Source organism: Mobula hypostoma, chromosome 3 (assembly GCF_963921235.1).
Source record: "Mobula hypostoma chromosome 3, sMobHyp1.1, whole genome shotgun sequence".
Taxonomy (NCBI): domain Eukaryota; kingdom Metazoa; phylum Chordata; class Chondrichthyes; order Myliobatiformes; family Myliobatidae; genus Mobula; species Mobula hypostoma.
In genome coordinates this window covers 188,424,838-188,443,698 of record NC_086099.1, presented here as the reverse complement: position 1 = coordinate 188,443,698, position 18,861 = coordinate 188,424,838, and the positions used below count along the sequence as shown (strand labels likewise).

At 40.8% G+C, this 18,861-nt stretch overlaps 1 protein-coding gene across 1 annotated transcript in view; it reads right to left on the bottom strand.

Annotated features, from left to right (window-relative positions):
* The window catches only part of gad2 (glutamate decarboxylase 2), a 113,925-nt gene that overhangs the window by 59,036 nt on the left and 36,028 nt on the right, over positions 1-18,861 (bottom strand). Inside the window, exons 5-6 of the mRNA XM_063044264.1 lie at positions 14,967-15,200; positions 9,039-9,129 (exon numbers count right to left, since the gene is read on the bottom strand). Of these exons, the coding sequence (XP_062900334.1) occupies positions 9,039-9,129; positions 14,967-15,200 (325 nt within the window). The remainder of the gene's footprint in view (positions 1-9,038; positions 9,130-14,966; positions 15,201-18,861) is intronic.

Here is an 18,861-nt window from a genome sequence, read left to right as displayed (position 1 = left end):
GCTGCTTTAGATTTCTAGCTTCTGCAGATTTTCTCTTGTTTGTAATTTATCATTCAGCTGTGTAACATCTAAAACAAAGCTGAATTGATCTGAGAGGAGCTGGTGTTTGCTTTTGGTGGCTATTGGTTTTGATTTGGCATTAATCAAAGCATTGCAGTATCTGCATTCAGCTTCTTGGGCTGGTGAGCAAATGTGTTTCCCCTTTTCAAGAGAGGCTGCAGGGAAAAACTTATTCCAGACTTAAGAGCCTAATGTTAACAATAAGAAAGCTATTGGGAAAAAATTCTGAGGGATACTGTTAACAATCACTTGGAGAGGCAGGGATTAATTAGAGATAGTTCGCATGGCTTCATCAAGGGTAGATCTTAACTGATGAATTTGACTGAATTACTTAAGGAGCTAACAGTGTGTATTGATGAGAGGACAGCAGTAAATGCAGTTCACATGGATTTCATTAATGTCTTTGACAAGTTGCCACATGGGTGTCTGACCCATGGGATTCAGAACCTGTTGACAAATTGGACCTAAAGTAACTTGCCACAGGAGATAGAAGGAGATGGTAGTGGATTGTTTTGTGTTTGGATACCTGTGATTTGTGGTATTCTTTGGGATCGGTGCTGGGACCCTTGCTGCTTATAATACACATTGCAAGATTTGGGGGTATGATCAGTTCACAAATGACATGAAGACTGGTGGAATTGTTGACAGTGTGGAAGTTATCCTTTGGTTACAGGATCATATTGCTGTGTTGGCTAAGAAATAGCAGATGGAAGTTAATCCAAATAACTGTGCGGTAATGCATTTCAGAATACTAATAAAGCTAGAAAATAGACGATGTAAGGTAAGGTCTTGGGAGTATTGAACTTTGGTGCACACATCTAAAGGTATCTACTTCTATCACCTCCCCTGGCAGTGAATTCCAGGCCCCTGCCAGGCAAAGGAGACTAGTGAGTCTGTGTCAGCTCTCAAGACAATCCCATCAATCCCATTTTCCCACTGATTTCCCTGAAGCTTATTCTCTCTCATATAACCATCAACACTGCTCACCCCTTCCAACTCCGCTGTTACCCACCTACAAGCCTTTGAGACGTAGGAGGAAACACGTGCATCTGCAGGACAACCACATAGTCAGATGGGATGGCTAAAGAGGAAACTCCACTTCAACCTCATTGGAGGTCAGAAGGGAATCAGAGCGCTGGTTAGATGAGACAGCATCGCTACCTCCAGCAACGCTGCACTAACCTGAGATATGTCACTGGACTGTAAACGTGCACTCGAACACCTGGGGAGCCAGACAGCTAACTCCTCGGCCGATGCCATTCCGATAAGGAAATACAGATTTCATGCATGTAGTTGTGTCTGTGCTTGTAGCTCATCATCATCACATGATTTATTACATGCAACTTTTAGATATATGCTACCCAAAATTAGAAGAAACTAATCTCAAATACACTGGAAAGCTACTGTAAATCTGGTTTAAGGAGCTATTTCACCTCCAAGGGAATCAATGTCCTCTTCCAAGGTCATTGCAAAGAAATTGGAACTAAATTCTATTAGGAGACATTTTGGAGATATTGATATTTAATCTGTATAAACCTGGAAGGAGAAGGCAAAGAACATGTTGTTCTTTGGTGTGAGACTGGTTCCTGTACTCAGCTGTATATTGTGAGCAAACAAGCTATGGACTGTTTCAGAAGCGTGGGAATTAAATAGTGCACCTGGCAATCATATAATGCATTCATCATAGTATTTGGTTAAGTTAGAGCGGCTGGCTTAGTGACTCTTCTCATTACAAAGCTAACTCCAAACAGAATCAATAAAGGAGTTTTGTCTGCCTGACCCAGCACACCACCTGGCAGTTAGTGCAGCATTTTACAGTGCTGGCAAGCAGAACATCAGGTTCAATTCCTGTCGCTACCTGCTAGAAGTTTGTAGAGCTTCCTCCGAATGCTCCAGTTTCTTCCCACATTCCAAAGACATACCCTTTGGGACGAGTAAGCTGTGGGCATGCTATGTTGGAAGCAGAAGCATGGCAACACTTATGGGCTGCCCCAGACTGTGTTGGTCACTGACACAAAAGACGCATTTCACTGTAAGTTTTGATGTTCACGTGACAAATAAACTTTGTTTTGAGAGAAACCATCCAACAGGGGTAAAATCTAATTATATTGAAGACCATAAGCAGAACCAAACCTTAAGGCACCTTCATATGGTTCTGCTTTAAAGGTATAGCATACATGTAAGATGTCTTAAAAGTATATTGATATTAGTATGCAAACACGAGGAAATCAATCAACTTTCCAGCTCTTGGCTTCATCCCTCCCCCTCCTGTTTTCTCCTATCACTTTGGAACTCTCTTCCCCCTCCCACTTTTAAATCTCTTACTATCTCTTCCTTCAGTTAGTCCTGATGAAGGGTCTCGGCTTGAAACGTCGACTGTACCTCTTCCTAGAGATGCTGCCTGGCCTGCTGCGTTCACCGGCAACTTTTAAGTGTGTTGCTTGATATTAGTATAGAGGTCTTGGCAAACAGAGTAACTGAAGGTTTTAACCAGCTAATGACAAAGTGGAGTAAATGTAGCTTTGTAGCTAGACACTCCTGCTTGTCTGGGTTGGGTATTACTTACAGGGTGATCTGACATGAGTAGGAATCATTCAGTTCCAGAAAGAGATCTTCTCTAAATGTAAAAATAAGCTAAGATTGAAAGCTAGTCATTAATGGTGTTGTTGACAAGAGCTGAATTATTTTATTGGTGCATTTCAACATCAGAACAACCCCAGATGATTGGCTGACTCTGAACAATGTGGATTCCCCAGAGGCCGAAGAGCCTTGTTTTGACTCTCCACAGTGTGATATTCCTGTGTTGGTCATTAAGCACTGATAACTGCTTGTTTCAGCCCGCAGTGGCTAAACATTGGTGTTAGAATTCTCCACGGGCAGTGAAAATGAAGAGCACCATTCAAAAAATTACGTTGAGTTCATTGCTATAATGCTCCTGCCCATAGCAAAGACACATGTTTTCCTTCGAATTTATCCCATGGGAAGGAATAAGTGCACAGTAAAGTGCAAAGCGTTATAAAATGCCCTATCCCACCTCTGAAATTAAGTTTCACTGAAATCAATGGAACTCAATTTCAAAGGCTGTTTTGAACATAAGACTGCTCCTTTACAGAGGGCTAGTACTCTGAACTTGGATGATTTTCTGGGTAGTTAAATTTGTAGTTACACAATGGTAATTGGAAGTTTACAGCTAACCCTCTACAAAAAAAAAATGTGGTGTGGAACAGGAGAATCAAATGAGCAAAGAGGATAGCTTGAAAACAAGGAGGTCCTGAACGTAGCATTGCAATATGGTCTCGGTCTCTCTCTAACACTTATAAGGGAGACAGCATACCAATCTCATAAGACTACAAGACATTGGAGCAGAATTGGGCCATTCAGCTCATTGAGTCTGCTCCACCATTCCATCATGGTTGATTTATTATCCCTCTCAATACCATTTTCCTGTCTTCACCCCATAACCTTTGATGCTCTAACTAATTAAGAACCTGTCAACAAACACGAGAAAATCTGCAGATGCTGGAAATCCTAGGCAACACACACAAAATACTAGAGGAACTTAGCAGGCCAGGCAGCATCTAAGGAAAGGAATAAACATTCAACGTTTTGGACCAAGACCCTTCATCAGGACTCATAAGAATCTATCAAGCTCCACTTTAAATATACCCAATGATTTTGTCTCCACAGCCATCCTTGGCAATGAATTTCACAGATTCACCACCCTATGGCTAAAGAAATTCCTCCTCATCTCTGTTCTAAATGTATTTATTCTGAGGTTTTGTCTCCTGGTCCTAGACTCCCTCGCTACAAGAAATATTCTCTCCACATCCATTCTATCTAGGCCCTTCAGTATTCGATAGATTTCAGTGAGATCCCCCCTCATTCTTCAAAACTCGAGAGAGTACAGGCCCAGAACCATGCTAGGTGCTTTATGCTAAAATTCAACTTTAAGAAAATTGCATGCACTCACTTCAAACCATATTGCTTATAAGAAAACACAAACTCCTAAGCATGAGAAAACCAGTTATGTGATGTATTTCCTTATTTAAAATATAAACAAAATATAGGCCTGCACTGACACTGAATGAATTTCTAACTGGCACATCTCAGTCCTGACTTCACTTCTGATCCACTTCATAAAGACTTGACCTCAGTCACATAGGATAAGTGCACAAGGAGATGATGGACACGATTTGTACATTGCCTCCAAAAGTTGGTTCCACTTATTTTAATGGAAGTGAATTTCAATAGCAGATTCAATGGTGAAGTCACTGCAATTCTACCACAGTGTCAGAAAATGCTCATGTTATGACTAAACAAATTCATGACAAATAACTTGCAGATGACACGAAGGTTGTGGAATTGAGAATACTGCAGAGGGTTGTTGTAGGTTGCATCACGACATTGACAGAATGTCGAGCTAGGCTGAGAATTGGCATATGTGTTGGCCCGGATTAGTCTGGGTATTTCAAGAACCACCAGTTAATGTTGCAGCTCTATAAAACCCTGGTTAGACCACACTTGGAATATTGTGTTCCGTTCTGGTCACCTCATTATATGAATGACGTGGAAGATATTAGAGAGGATGCAGAGAGGATTTACCAGGATGCTACCGGAACTGAAGGGCATATCTTATAAAGATAGACTGAGTAAGCTAGGGCTTTTCTCTTCGGAGTGAAGGAGAATGAGAGGTGATTTGACAGAGCTGTACAAAATGATGAGGCATTTATAGAGTGGATACCCATAGACTTCTTCCAAGGGTGGAATTGACTAATATGAGAGGGCATAATTTTAAGGTGATTGGAGGGATCCAGACACCGTTGTGAGCATTTATACTTGTGCGCTGGTGTGTCTGTGTCGCTCTGCAATTCCGGCATGTACACACATGTGCACGTCACGTATTCGCACGTCACACATGCGCACACACCTGCCCGTGCAAGGCTTCATGGTCATGGTCGGGTGCTCTTTGTATTGAATTTGTATGTTTCCCTGTGAGTACGTGAGTTTCCTCTGAATACTCCATTTTTGCCCCAAATCCCAAAGGTGTGTTGTAAGTTAACTAACTTCTATAAATTACCCCTTAGCCAGCATAAGGCCCACGAGCGCAAGCAGACCACGTGGCTGAGAACCATCTGGGAATGAGATGAGGGGATGGCTCTGCTGAGAGCTGGCAGAGATGAGGCAGGACAGACAACCTTTTCCTGTGCACTGCATGTACAAAGAAACTGACTTGCAGAGGTGCAGTGACAAAGACTGTTATTCATACTGAGGCAGCATTTGATAGTGTGCATCAGGACCCCCAGCAAAACTGAAGTTAGATCAGTAGAAAACCCTGTGTTGACTGGGGTCATTCCTAGGACAACAGAATAAAAACAAAGAAATCCTACAGACGCTCAAAGTTTAAAATAAAGACAGAATGGCAGTATTTAACAAGTCAGGCATCGCCTGCGGAGAGAAAAATAGTCACTAAAACTAGGCATGGGAAGTAGAATTAAAGCAATGGGTAACTGCAAACTTACAGCGACCTTTATTGTAGATATATATAGACATTTTGAATTGCTGGAGTGGGTGGTGATGCTATCTGAACAGATGCATCGGGAGAATGGAATGTAGTCCTCACAGGAAGCAAGGTGGGAGTGGCTGTTGTCAGAACACCTATGGGAGTTCATGAGTTTTTAATAGATACTGGTTGCTAACCTTTCCCCTGAGGTGGATGTTACAGAAGTAGAGAAAGGACAAGGTGAAAGTGAGAGCCGGGTACAAAATGGCTGAAAAGATTATTTGCATTCTGTATGAGAGCAGAATGCAGAATATAACAATGGTACAGCCTTAGGATCATCAACAGGAAGTATTAATTCTGCTTCTCTCTTAGAGATGTTGCTTGACCTGCTGAGTGTGTGCTCTTATCCTAGCAATAAGGAAGCTGATTGTGGTGAATAGTGATTAATTATCGGCCACTATTACTACATGAGTTTCTCAGACAAATATCCTCAGCTTAACATGCTTCAGCTGCTTTGTTATTAATCTCTCCACCATCATAAAGGCTAATTTATACTTGTGCGTAGCAGATAACGCCGTAGCCTACGAAAGTGGGCTACGCTGTTGTGAGCATTTATACTTGTGTGTTGGTGTGTCTGCGTCGCTTGGCAATTCGGGCACGTCACGCATGTGCACGTCATGTATTCGCATGTCATGCATGCGCGCACGTCACGTATTCAAACACGTCGCGCATGCGCACACACCTGCCCGTGCAAGGCTTCATGGTCATGGTAGTCTTTCTCGGGGTAAACAAGTTTAAAGTGAGCGTCTTTTTTCGTAAAAGTGAAATGCGTCCTCCATAATTTCAGAGGTCTGTAAAGCTTTATGGAAAGCATTGCAGCCAGAGTTCCTTCCCTGCCCTTCAGTCGCCCAGTGGGAAGCTACTGCAGCGTGGGAGGAAATGCAATGCTACCAAGCGGACCAATCACAGTTGTTGCGGTCTGCGTTGCCGCGACGCGTATTTACATTTTGGGAGAGGTGCGTGTCAGGCTACGGCGTAGGGATCTGCATAGGCACTGCGTAGGGTTCGCAGCTACACCGTACCTACGGTGTCAATTTGATGCACAAGTATAAATCAGCAAGCCCAGAAACAGGGGGTGAGACCACTGATGTTTTCAGAGGCTGTGTGCTTCACCTCCAGATTTGAATGAGGAGTTTGGGATACTGTCATCAGCTAATCCAGGACTCGATACTGGAGATCCAAGCCCGGAGATTGATTCAGAAGTCTGGAGGTCCAAGCCTGAAGGCTGAAGCCTAGAGACTGCAGGCCCAAATGCCCGTCCTGGAGTTGTGTATGGGTGGGTCATGTGTGGGTGGGGAGAAGGGAGGAAAGCGGCTTGTTTTGCTGTGGTTGTTTAGTTGCTTGTAGTGGTCTGTTTTGTTGGATGGTGTGTCGTTCTGCTGAACATGCTTTGTTGGTATCTGAATGTGTGGTGACACTTGCAGCCTGCACCCAGCATACCCTCAGTGCAGTGAGAAGGTGTTCAAAGCAAACTTATTACCAAAGTACCTATATGTCACCGCGTACAACCCTGAGATGAATTTTCTTGTGGGCATCCATTTTAGAATAATAACCAAAATAGAGTCAATGAAAAACCGTATCAACTTGGTGTTCAATCAATGTGCAAAAGACAACAACATGTGCAAATACAAAAAGAAAGAAATAATAATAATCATAAGTAAATAAACAACAAATATCAAGAACATGAGATGAAGCGTCATTTAAAGTGAATGCATAGGTTGTGGGAACACTTCAATGATGGGGCAAGTGAAGTTGAGTGAAGTTATTCCCTTTGGGTCAAGATCCTGATGGCTGGGAGGTAGTAACTGTTCCTGAACCTGGTGCTGTGGGTCCTGAGGCTCCTGTACCTTCTTTCTGATGGCAGCAGTGAGAAAAGAGCATGACCTGGGTGGCGGAGCTCACTAGCGATGGATGGCTTCGTGCAGATATGCTCAATGGTGAAGTTTGCTTCACCCGTGATGGGCTGGGCTGTATCCATTAGTTTTTGTAGGATTTTTTGTTCAAGAGCATTGATATCTTCATACTAGGCTATGATGTAGCCAGTCAATATGCTCTCCATTACATATCTATAGAAGTTTGTCAAAGTTTTAGTTGTCACCACCTTTGATTCGGCCTATGACAGTCCTGTCATCAGCAAACTTGAATATGGCACTGGAGCTGTGCTTAGTCACACAGTCATATCTGTAAAGCGAGTAGAGCGGGGGCTAAGCACACAGCCTCGTGGTGCACCTGTGCTCATGGAGATTACGGAAGCGATGTTGCTGCCAATCCAAACTGATTTGGGTCTGTAAGTGAGGAAATCAAGGATCCAATTGCACAGGGAGGTATTACGGCCAAGGTCTTGAAGCTTATTGGTTAGTTTTGAGGGTATGATGGCATTGAATGCTGAGCTGTAGTTGATAAAGAGCATCCTGATTTATTCATCTTTGCTGTCCAGATGTTCCAGGGTTGAGTGGTGAGTCAATGAGATGGTATCTGCTGTAGATCTGCAGGCAACTTGGAGCAGATCCAAGTTGGTTCTGAGGTGGGAGTTGATACGTTTCATCACCAACTCTCAAAACACTTCATCACTGTGGAGGTAAGTGCTACTAGATGATAGTCTTTGAGGCAGATTACCACGTTCTCCTTAGGCACTGGTATATGTGAAGTCTGCCTGAAGCTGGTGAGTACCTCAGACTGCTGAAGTGAATAGGAATTTTACCTTAACAATTGTGGTATATATTGACAACTTGGGTGTGAATGCAGAAGAGGAAGCTTGTGGATGATATGAAAATTGATGGTATTATACAGTAGATGGTGTTGAAGCTGTTTTAAACTTCACCATGATATTGTTCAGCTGGAAAGTTGGGCAGAGCGATGGCAAGTGAAATTTAGTAAGGTGATGCAATTGGGGAACGTGGTAGGATATACACAGTAATAGTTGTCCCCTAAATTTTGAGCAACAGAGGGACCTGGAGTAGATCCATGAAAGTAGCAGCAGAGGTGGAGAAGGTGGAGAAGAATGCATATGGAAAGCTTGCTATCATTGGCTGTGGTGTAGAACCTAAGAGCTGGGACATCATGGTACAGCTTTATAAGAAAGTTCAGGCCACAAACAATCTAGTGGATGAACTTAGTCAGTTGGCAGCATCTCTGGGAAGAAAGGAATTATCAACCTTTAGGTTTTGAAACTCTGTATTAGAAAAATGACTTGGATGTAAAGGCATAGAAGACTATGGATAAGTGGGATTAGTATAGGTGGATACAATGAGTGATATGAATATGGTGAGCAAAGGACCTCTTTTTGTGCTCTACAACTTCATGACCAGAACAATAGCTGGTGCACAGCCTGAAGAGAATTGAATATTAATTAGCGAGGCTTGGTCCAAAAGAAAGTCATTTTACACAATATAGAACACGACAGCAAAGCCAAACTTACATGTTCGTGTTAGCTGTGGAGGTAAGCCAATCAGCAGCAAGGCCAACCATATCTAAGCCTGTAGACAGCTGGTTGAAATATCTAGGATGACCTGTGAGCAAACAACAACTGATGTTAATTTCTGCATTCTGCTTGTATTCCTAAAGTGTGCTGAATTAAAATAAAACAGGAGGGTATATAGCCCATAGAGTCAATTTAAAATCCATTCTGTAAAACCTTAACTTTTCAACTTGTGCTATTTATATTGCATTGTATGTTCCATGACACTACATTAACACCCAATCTTTATAATCTTGCATGTGCACTTTCATTTGAAGGTCGTGAGTTGTGGCTGTTTTACTTCTGTTGCGTTAAGCCTGATGCAATATTGGAAAGTATTTACAATTTAAGGTTATTGCTGGCCCACGACAGCTGTTAGAGAAGTACTGAGATTAAGTTTGGTGTCAAGAAGTGAGAATAACACATTGTGATTTTGACATTTATGAATGCAAATCATAATTGCAGTATAAAGTGTTTTTATATGATACTGCCTCCTTATTATAAAACTGTTTCTAAAAGCAAAAACTTAGGAATAGGGTTCCCCTGGTCCTCACCTACCACCCCACCAGCCTCCGGGTCCAACATATTATTCTCCGTAACTTCCGCCACCTCCAACGGGATCCCACCACTAAGCACATCATTCCCTCCCCGCCTCTCTCTGCGTTCCGCAGGGATCGCTCCCTACCCAACTCCCTTGTCCATTCGTCCCCCCCCATCCCTCCCCACTGATCTTCCTCCTGGCACTTATCCGTGTAAGCGGAACAAGTGCTACACATGCCCTTACACTTCCTCCCTTACCACCATTCAGGGCCCCAAACAGTCCTTCCAGGTGAGGCATCACTTCACCTGTGAGTCGACTGGGGTGATATACTGTGTCCGGTGCTCCCGATGTGGCCTTTTATATATTGGTGAGACCCGACGCAGACTGGGAGACCGCTTTGCTGAACATCTACGCTCTGTCCGCCAGAGAAAGCAGGATCTCCCAGTGGCCACACATTTTAATTCCACATCCCATTCCCATTCTGACATGTCTATCCACGGCCTCCTCTACTGTAAAGATGAAGCCACACTCAGGTTGGAGGAACAACACCTTATATTCCGTCTGGGTAGCCTCCAACCTGATGGCATGAACATTGACTTCTCTAACTTCCGCTAAGGCCCCACCTCCCCCTCGTACCCCATCTGTTACTCATTTTTATGCACACATTCTTTCTCTCACTCTCCTTTTTCTCCCTCTGTCCCTCTGAATATACCTCTTGCCCATCCTCTGGGTCACCCCCCCCCCTTGTCTTTCTTCCCGGACCTCCTGTCCCATGATCCTCTCGTATCCCCTTTTGCCTATCACCTGTCCAGCTCTCGGCTCCATCCCTCCCCCTCCTGTCTTCTCCTATCATTTTGCATCTCCCCCTCCCCCTCCAGCTTTCAAATCCCTTACTCACTCTTCCTTCAGTTAGTCCTGACGAAGGGTCTCGGCCTGAAATGTCGACTGCGCCTCTTCCTATAGATGCTGCTTGGCCTGCTGCGTTCACCAGCAACTTTGATGTATGTTACCTATATTAGAATTCGGTTCTATGGAATCTACATCTTTACAGTTTATAACAGCAAAACAAAGTTACATGTCCAGGTTTGTGCTTTGAGAAAATAAGACCAACAATGCACAAACTAGTGTCAACTACTAACTCCCAAGCTGTAATGGCAGAAATTCACCACTGAATTTGTATAACTGCCAATAAATTCAGAATGCCACTGGAATACTGGAACATATAGCTAAATACCTAAACTCTTCTTAAGCATATTTTTGCTTACCAGTTTCAAATGTCCTTTACACACTTTTAACAAGACTGTTATCATGTGGATAGCCAGAGACTTTTTCCCAGGGCTGAAATGACTAAGACGGGGCGTTTGGAAGTAGGTAAAGAGGTGACATCAGGGGTAGGTTTTTCACACAGAGAGCGGCGGGTGTGTGGGATGCATGCCAGTGATAGAGGTGGAGGTGGATACAATAGGGTCTTTTAAGAGACTCTTAGATAGGGACATGGAGCTTAGAAAAATAGAGAGCTATGCGGTAGGGTAATTCTATGCACTTTCCAGAGTAGGTTACATGGTCGGCACATCATTGTGGACCAGAGGGCCTGTAATGTGTTGAGATTTCTATGTTTTATGTTTTTATTCAATAGCTGTCCCAAGGTGATTCTGACATAACACATACCTCTCTTTTGACCAATGTTTAAATTACATTTGTTGTTGTCAGATATTGTGCACAAGCCTGCCAACAGGGTCTTGGATTCTTGACAATTAAGTTTTCAGTAGGAAACTCTTCAAGCATGCTTCATATACATTTGTCTTTGAGTACTAGCAAGTAAGAGGTTATTTATGATTATTGGACTGACAGTTGTATGTGAAACTGCAAAATGGCCAATATGGATAGTATAAGCTCACTGTGCACTAATCTGTTAAGTTCTATTTAAAAATGAAAAATTTGTTACATAAAAAATACATTTTTGATTTTGCATTGAAGTGAAAACCTCCGCCTAGAGAACGGCTGAACATTTCTTCAACAGAATGATGAGGTGAGCGCCTTGTGTAGGAGGAGAAGATGGAGGAAGTTGTTTGATTCTTTTCCCCAGAGAAAGTTTAGGGCTTGAAAAGTATCAATTAACATGCTAGAGATCCGAGCAATTTGTTTCATTATCTTATGCTTTACAAGAATTAGATCCATATATTGAATCTTTTAGATCCACAGAAGGTTTGTTAAGAAAATATATAAAATTGGGATAAGTATAAACAGGATAAATAATCGGAGTCTTTTCTCCAAAGTAGAAGTGTCAGATACTAGAAGACTTAGTTTTAAAAAGAGGAGGAAAGGTTTCAAGGAGATTTTAGAAGCACCTTTTTTTTTTAAACAGGAAGTGGTCTGTGCCTGGAAAATGCTGCCAGAGGAGGAGGTAGAAGCAGATTCAAAAAGCAACATTTAATAGGCACTTAGACAGGTGCATTAACAAGCAGTGGATGGATGGACCTCGACCATGTGCGACCAGATAGGATACGTTTAAATAGGCATCATGGTAGGCACAGACATCATGAGCCAGAAGGTTCTATTCCTTTGCTGTACTGTTTTATGTTCTATATAAAGCAAAAAAAAAATCAGACCTTGTGTGCTGCTGATAACAAATGGAATAACTGTTAATGCTGGATTTTGCAGCCCAGATCTCAAAGTGTCATAGCACACATCTATTTAATGGAAATGCTGCCACATTTTCCAAGATCTTATGGAACTTAATGAAAATTTTTGATATCCTTGATAATGGTTTGATGTTTTTAAGCACAATGTGTAATGCTGTGATTGACATGGCACCATCAATGGAACGATCTTCTAGCAGAGAATCTTGTAAAATATGACCAGCAGTACTTAAAATAAAGATTGAAGTGCAACAATGAGATCAGAACCTTGGAATAAATTAAATAAGATCTCATTTTATTAGAATATAATAGAAAACTTTATTATACTATTTAGTGTTTGAAGATTGGGTAAGGAAACCCATTATGTTATAGAACAATTGCAAGTATGTCAATGCTTATAATTTATCAGCTTTTGTAACCTCAGTGATGAAATTAATTAACATTCATGGTGCACATTTAGCCCTTTAGTTCCTTTTAATCTGAATGCGTGGTAAATAATTGCTGTAGTAAAATGACTTAAAAAGATGAACTTAGGCCATCCAAAATGTGAAAAAGCAGCAATCTAATTGACAAGAGTTATTGTTGGATTGTGGTAAACCAGGACTAGATCATTTAAACAAAATCCATTTGCTGTCTGGTGTGCCAATAAGAACCAATCCTAGAAGGAAGCATTATTTGGAAAGAATATGAATGTATGGGAAATGTCGTTCCGCCAGATTTACTGATACATTGTTAACCCCCAGTGCTACAGTACTTATTCAATTCTACAACTAAATCACATATGCATCACTTCGTTTGAAATCAATATCAATGTGAAAGTTCATTTCCCTCTTTAAATATTTGAGAGTTCTTTTGTTCATTGAAGAATGAGCCAAGCACATGCGTGAGGTTATTTTTCTAAAACCGAGGAACCGAAGAGAGTAACACATGTTCATTGCAGGATAGACCATTCAATCCGTCGAGGCTATTTCACCATTCCAATGGAAAATCACAAAGAAAGTTGCAAATGTAAAACTTTTGATTTGCCATTCTTTGGGACAATGGAATTAAGAAGCATTTACTGTACACCTGCTTTTCATTGATGAGACACAAGAGTTTTGATTGGAGAGAACAGAAATACCATATAGAGAGGAAATCTACAACAAGTGGAAAGAGTGAGCAATTTCAAATTCCCGAGTATTGATATCACTGAGGATCTATCCTGGACCCTACATATCAATGCAGCTACAAAGAAGGCACAACGGCGGCTATACTTCATTAGGAGTTTGAGGAGGTTTGGTACGTCATCAAAGACAATCACAAATTCCTACAGATGTACCGTTGAAAGCATTTTAACTGACTGTCTCACCACTTGGTATGGGGGGGCGGTGCGGGGCAGTGGGTCGGCTACTGCACAGGATCAAAATAAGCTGCCGAGAGTTGTGAACTTAGTCAGCTTCATCATGACACTTGCTTCCATCGTATCCAGAACATATTGAAGGATCATTGCTTCAAAATGGTGGTGTCCATCATCAAGAACTGCCATCACCCAGGTCATGCCTTGTTCTCAATGCCACCCATCAGGATGCATGTTCAGAAGTAGGAAGGCTCACGCTTAATGATTCAGGAACAGTTTCTTCCCCTCTGCCGTCTAATTTCTGAATGGACATTGAACCCAAGAACATTACCTGATCACTTTTTTAAAGTTTCTATTTTGCACTACTTATTTGATTTAACGATTTATGTATATTCTTAGTGTAATACACGTGTTTTTCCCATTATTATCTATTGCATTGTACTGCTGTTGCAGAGACAATAACATATATTGTTATATGCAGGTGATACTAAACCTGATTCTGATTCCTGCAACCATAGAATTTGAGTTGGAAAAATCACTACGTAAATTGAAGAGCATGAATGGCAGCGATATGAGTAGCTAAACAATCCTAGTTACCTGAGCATGGCGTAAAAATAGATAGTTGACTTCTACTTCATTAAGAAAATAGCATAACATCATTGTCCTATCTCCAAATGGGAGAGGAATGATTAAAAATTTGGCGAACAAAAAGTAGTACCGTTTAAAAATGGTCATATTGTTAAATCCATTGTGCATATTATTATATATGTTTTTCCATGGAAAGTTTCCACTTGGCTAGTTCCTACTATGCAGGAACTATTAGTTACTCAGTAATTAGCTAACAGCAATTGGTTATCTTTGAACCAGCAACATCTCATTGTTTCTGAAGGTGATCATAAATTATCTAGAAGCGGATGTCCTCTTTTGTGGTTCTACATTCTTCCTACCCTGCCCCTCCTGTGCAAAACATTGGCCGTTTCCACAGTCACTAACAGCATTCAACAAAATGAATCTCTTGATAGATAATATGTCACTGATTTACTGTAGATTATATCATTTTCACACAACTGTGAATTCAGATCATGAGTTCACACAATAAGTGCTGCCCCAATCCAAACATCTGTGTGATGAGTTGAAGCATTTCTCTACAATCATATTGTTCTTATCTGTTGCTACCATGTCTGATTCAACTCAAAAGTAGATATCTGAGGTTGGCTTTAAAAGAAACAGTGTGAAACATTTGTGGTGATCATTTTAAGCATTTTATCTGTGAATTAAACTATTCAAGCAATGTCTAGGTCAAAACTCCATTTCAGAAGTTACAGTGCACTCTGGCTTACAACATCCAAAGAAGAGTTCATGTTCCTTCATACCTGTTTTAACAGCATATTTTAGTGTTGTCCTGCAGGTCAACAAAATGTCTTCTAAAGAGTTTGGCTTTTCATCTAGCATCCAGTTAAATCCCTCAAGAAGATCATCAGGATAGTGGAAATCTATTACTTTTGTAGATCTATCAAATGTTTTCAAAATGTACTCAAGTAGAATGTCCAACACTTGTTCCAAGAACGTGAAAGTGACTCCTTCTCCATTGCATGCTGGCAGAAGGTCTGCAGGGATAAAACAGGAAGAAAAAAAATCAGTTAATTTTGCTTTTTATTCCATGTTCATGTTGTTTTAACAAGATGAGTGCAGGTCAGTTCCCCCGATAGGAAAATGTACAAATGATATCAATGTCTGCGCATTATCTGCCAGCAGGAGATGACAGCCACATGGAGTGAATTTAATTATGTCAGTTGGTTTCCCCAGCTCAGAAGGAATGCTTCTGGCTGCGATCTGACAACGGACTCAGAATGATGTTGAATGAGCCACAACTCTCATATTTCACCTCACAATTATCCCATCAAGAATCAAATGTCCATTTAGCTGAAGAACTGTTTTAGCCAATAATTTATCCAACATTAATAGAATAAAGCTTCTACTTCTAAAAGTCTATTTATCTATTGTTATAAGTAATATCAAAATAAAGACATAAATCATCGAGTAGAATAACTTCTGGTGATAATAACAGATAAGTGCATAAATATTAACTATTGTAAATTACCCATTTTTGTTTATCTTAAGTTCCCAGTGCATTTGTTGGTAGAACGGAAGGTAATCAGGGAAATAATAGGTCCTTTAGGATCAAAGGACAATTTATTATTTATTTATGTAGAGATACAACATGGAATGGGCCCTTCCAGCCCACTGAGCTGAACTGTCCAGCCCAGCAACCCACGAATTTTAACTCTAGCCGAATCACAGGAAAATTTACAATCACCAATTTACCTACTAACTGGTACATCTTTGGACTGTGGGAGGAAACCAGAGCACCCAAGGAAACCCAGGCACACAGGAAGGAACGTACAAACCTACTTACAGAGGACGCTGGAATTGAACTCCAAACTCTGACATCCCCATGTCAATTCTTTCTACGTCACTGAATTTCATTTTTTAAACCAACAAACCACCCCACCTCTTTGAACTACCTGTCAGAATCAGAATCAGGTTTATTATCACAGGCATGTGTCATGAAATTTGTTAACTTAGCAGCAGCAGTTCAATACAGTACATGATATAGAGGAAAAATAAAAATAATAAATAAATCAATCAATTACAGTATATGTATATTGAATAGATTAAAAATCATGCAAAAACAGAAATAATATATATTAAAGGAAGTGAGGTAGTGTTCACAGGTTCAATGTCCATTTTAGGAATTGGATGGCAGAGGGGAAGAAGCTTTTCCTGAATTGCTGAGTGTGTGCCTTCAGGCTTCTGTACCTCCTACCTGATGGTAACAGTGAGAAAAGGGCATGCCCTGGGTGCTGGGGGTCCTTAATAATGGACGCTGCCTTTCTGAGACACCACTCCTTGAAGATGTCCTGGGTACTTTGCAGACTAGTACCCAAGGTGGAGCCGACTAAACTCATGACACTCTGCAGCTTCTTTTGGTCCTGTGCAGTAGCCCTCCCATACCAGACCATGATGCAGCCTGTCAGGCTGCTCTCCACGGTACATCTATAGAAGCTTTTGTTGACAGACCAAATCTCTTCAAACTCCTAATGAAGTATAGTCACTGTCTTGCCTTCTTTATAGCTGCATCAATATGTTGGGACCAGGTTAGATCCTCAGAGATCTTGACACCCAGGAACTTGAAACTGCTCATTCTCTCCACTTCTAATCCCACTATGAGGATTGGCATGTGTTCCTTCATCTTATCCTTCCTGGAGTCCACAATCAGCTCTTTTGTCTTAATGACATTAAGTGCAAGGTTGCTGCTGTGACACCACTCCACTAGTTAGCATATCTCGCTCCTGTATGCCCTTTTGTCTCCTTCTGAGATTCTACTAACAATGGTTGTATCATCAGCAAATTTATAGATGATATTTGAGCTGTGCCGAGCCACACAATCATGGGTATAGACAGAGTAGAGCAGTGGGCTAAGCACACACCCTGAGGTGCACCAGTGTTGATAGCCAGTGAGGTGGAGGTATTATCACCAATCTACATAGATTGTGGTCTTCCACTTAGGAAGTTGAGGATCCAATTACAGAGGGAGGTACAGAGACCCAGGTTCTGTAACTTCTCAATCAGGATTATGAGAATGATAGTATTAAATGCTGAGCTATAGTCGATGATCAGCATCCTGACACAGGTGTTTATGTTGTCCAGGTTGTCTAAGGCCGTGTGAAAAGCCATTGAGTTTGCGTCTGCCGTTAACCTATTGTGGCGATAGGTAAATTGCAGTCCTGTCTCTACTTTCTATATAATGTACAGTATATCCTTGAATATTAAGCTCCCAGCTATGATGTTCTTTCAACCACAATTTAGTGGTGCCCATAATATCATACCAATTTCCAATTGTGTTACAAAATTATCTACCTTACTTTGTATATTGCTTGCATTCAAATATAACACCTTCAGTCTGTATTCACTACTCTTCCTTTCAATTTTGTCTCCAGTTTACAGAAGTAAATCCTAATTCTTTTCTAAATATTTGTCTTGTTCATTGTTCTGGAGAACTCCACAATCTCCTGCACTTTTCATCTTTTTTGCTTTATCCATCCTTTTCCATCCAGCCGTGATTGAATAGTAGAGCAGTTTGAAGGGCTGAGTAGCCTGATTCTGCTCTTATAGTAAATGCTATGGTCTTATTGCTATTGAGGTTAAACTAGTGCAACTAGAGTAGAATATTTGTATGTACACCAGGAAAGCCCTGAATGTGAATGAAGTAAAACAGATTTAATTTTTATTCATGATTCCCATGACAATTATCAGTGTGTTGTTTTGTGATCAAAATCAAGTTGTGTATTAAATGGCTCTTACAATTAGTGTAACTATATATTAATATTGCAGACTAAAAATGATCATTGCTGATTGCAGTTGACTGATACTTTGTGCACTGAGATGGCAATCTTCCAACTGGTTCTTTAACAGGGAATAACCTCCTTCCAGTTTGATGTCTCGTTATCTGATACACACTTATAATTGCCCAGAAAACATTTAATCCTGCCACTTTGGTATGACATATATTGTCAGTTTCAATCTTTCAATAAAACACCTGATCCAGTAAAATCATTGAAATGTTATCCAGTTACTAAGTGCATACAGATTCCTCTATTCTACATACAGTATTTCACAGTAGTAATGTAACAAATCACTGTATTACCAGCTGGATAAATGTAATGTCTAGTGGTATTTCTAGTTTGATCTGCCTATTGCTCCGGGCTCTTATGCAAATTTTCTGCCACTTATCTACCTTGGGGTTCTCGTTACCACTTACATTCTTCTCATGGTGGGTATGTACATATTGATTATCTTACACAACTGGTTCAGAGCTGGTCCAAGAAATTTCCAACAGAGTAACTGAGACTGCTTTACAGAAAGTATCTGGAAGCTGAGCATAATAGCCAAGCAATGGCAATGCATGATAATACCTAATAACAGGGCTCACCTTAAGTGTGATAGATTTATTTTTGTCTAGTGACATTTGTAATGTCCTCTGTGGGGAAACAAACATTATTCTAGCTATTTTGTCATTTTAACAATGATTATATCTTAATAACTTCTTAATAATGACTATGCCTTAGAGAAGAAGTGGGGTAACTTTCTTATTTCCTGACAACTCATGACCTGAGCTATATATTTTCATGGAATACAGACTCTATGATGAATTTTGCATATTTCAGGAATATAATGATCAGTAATGTGAAACATTTGCGAACAATA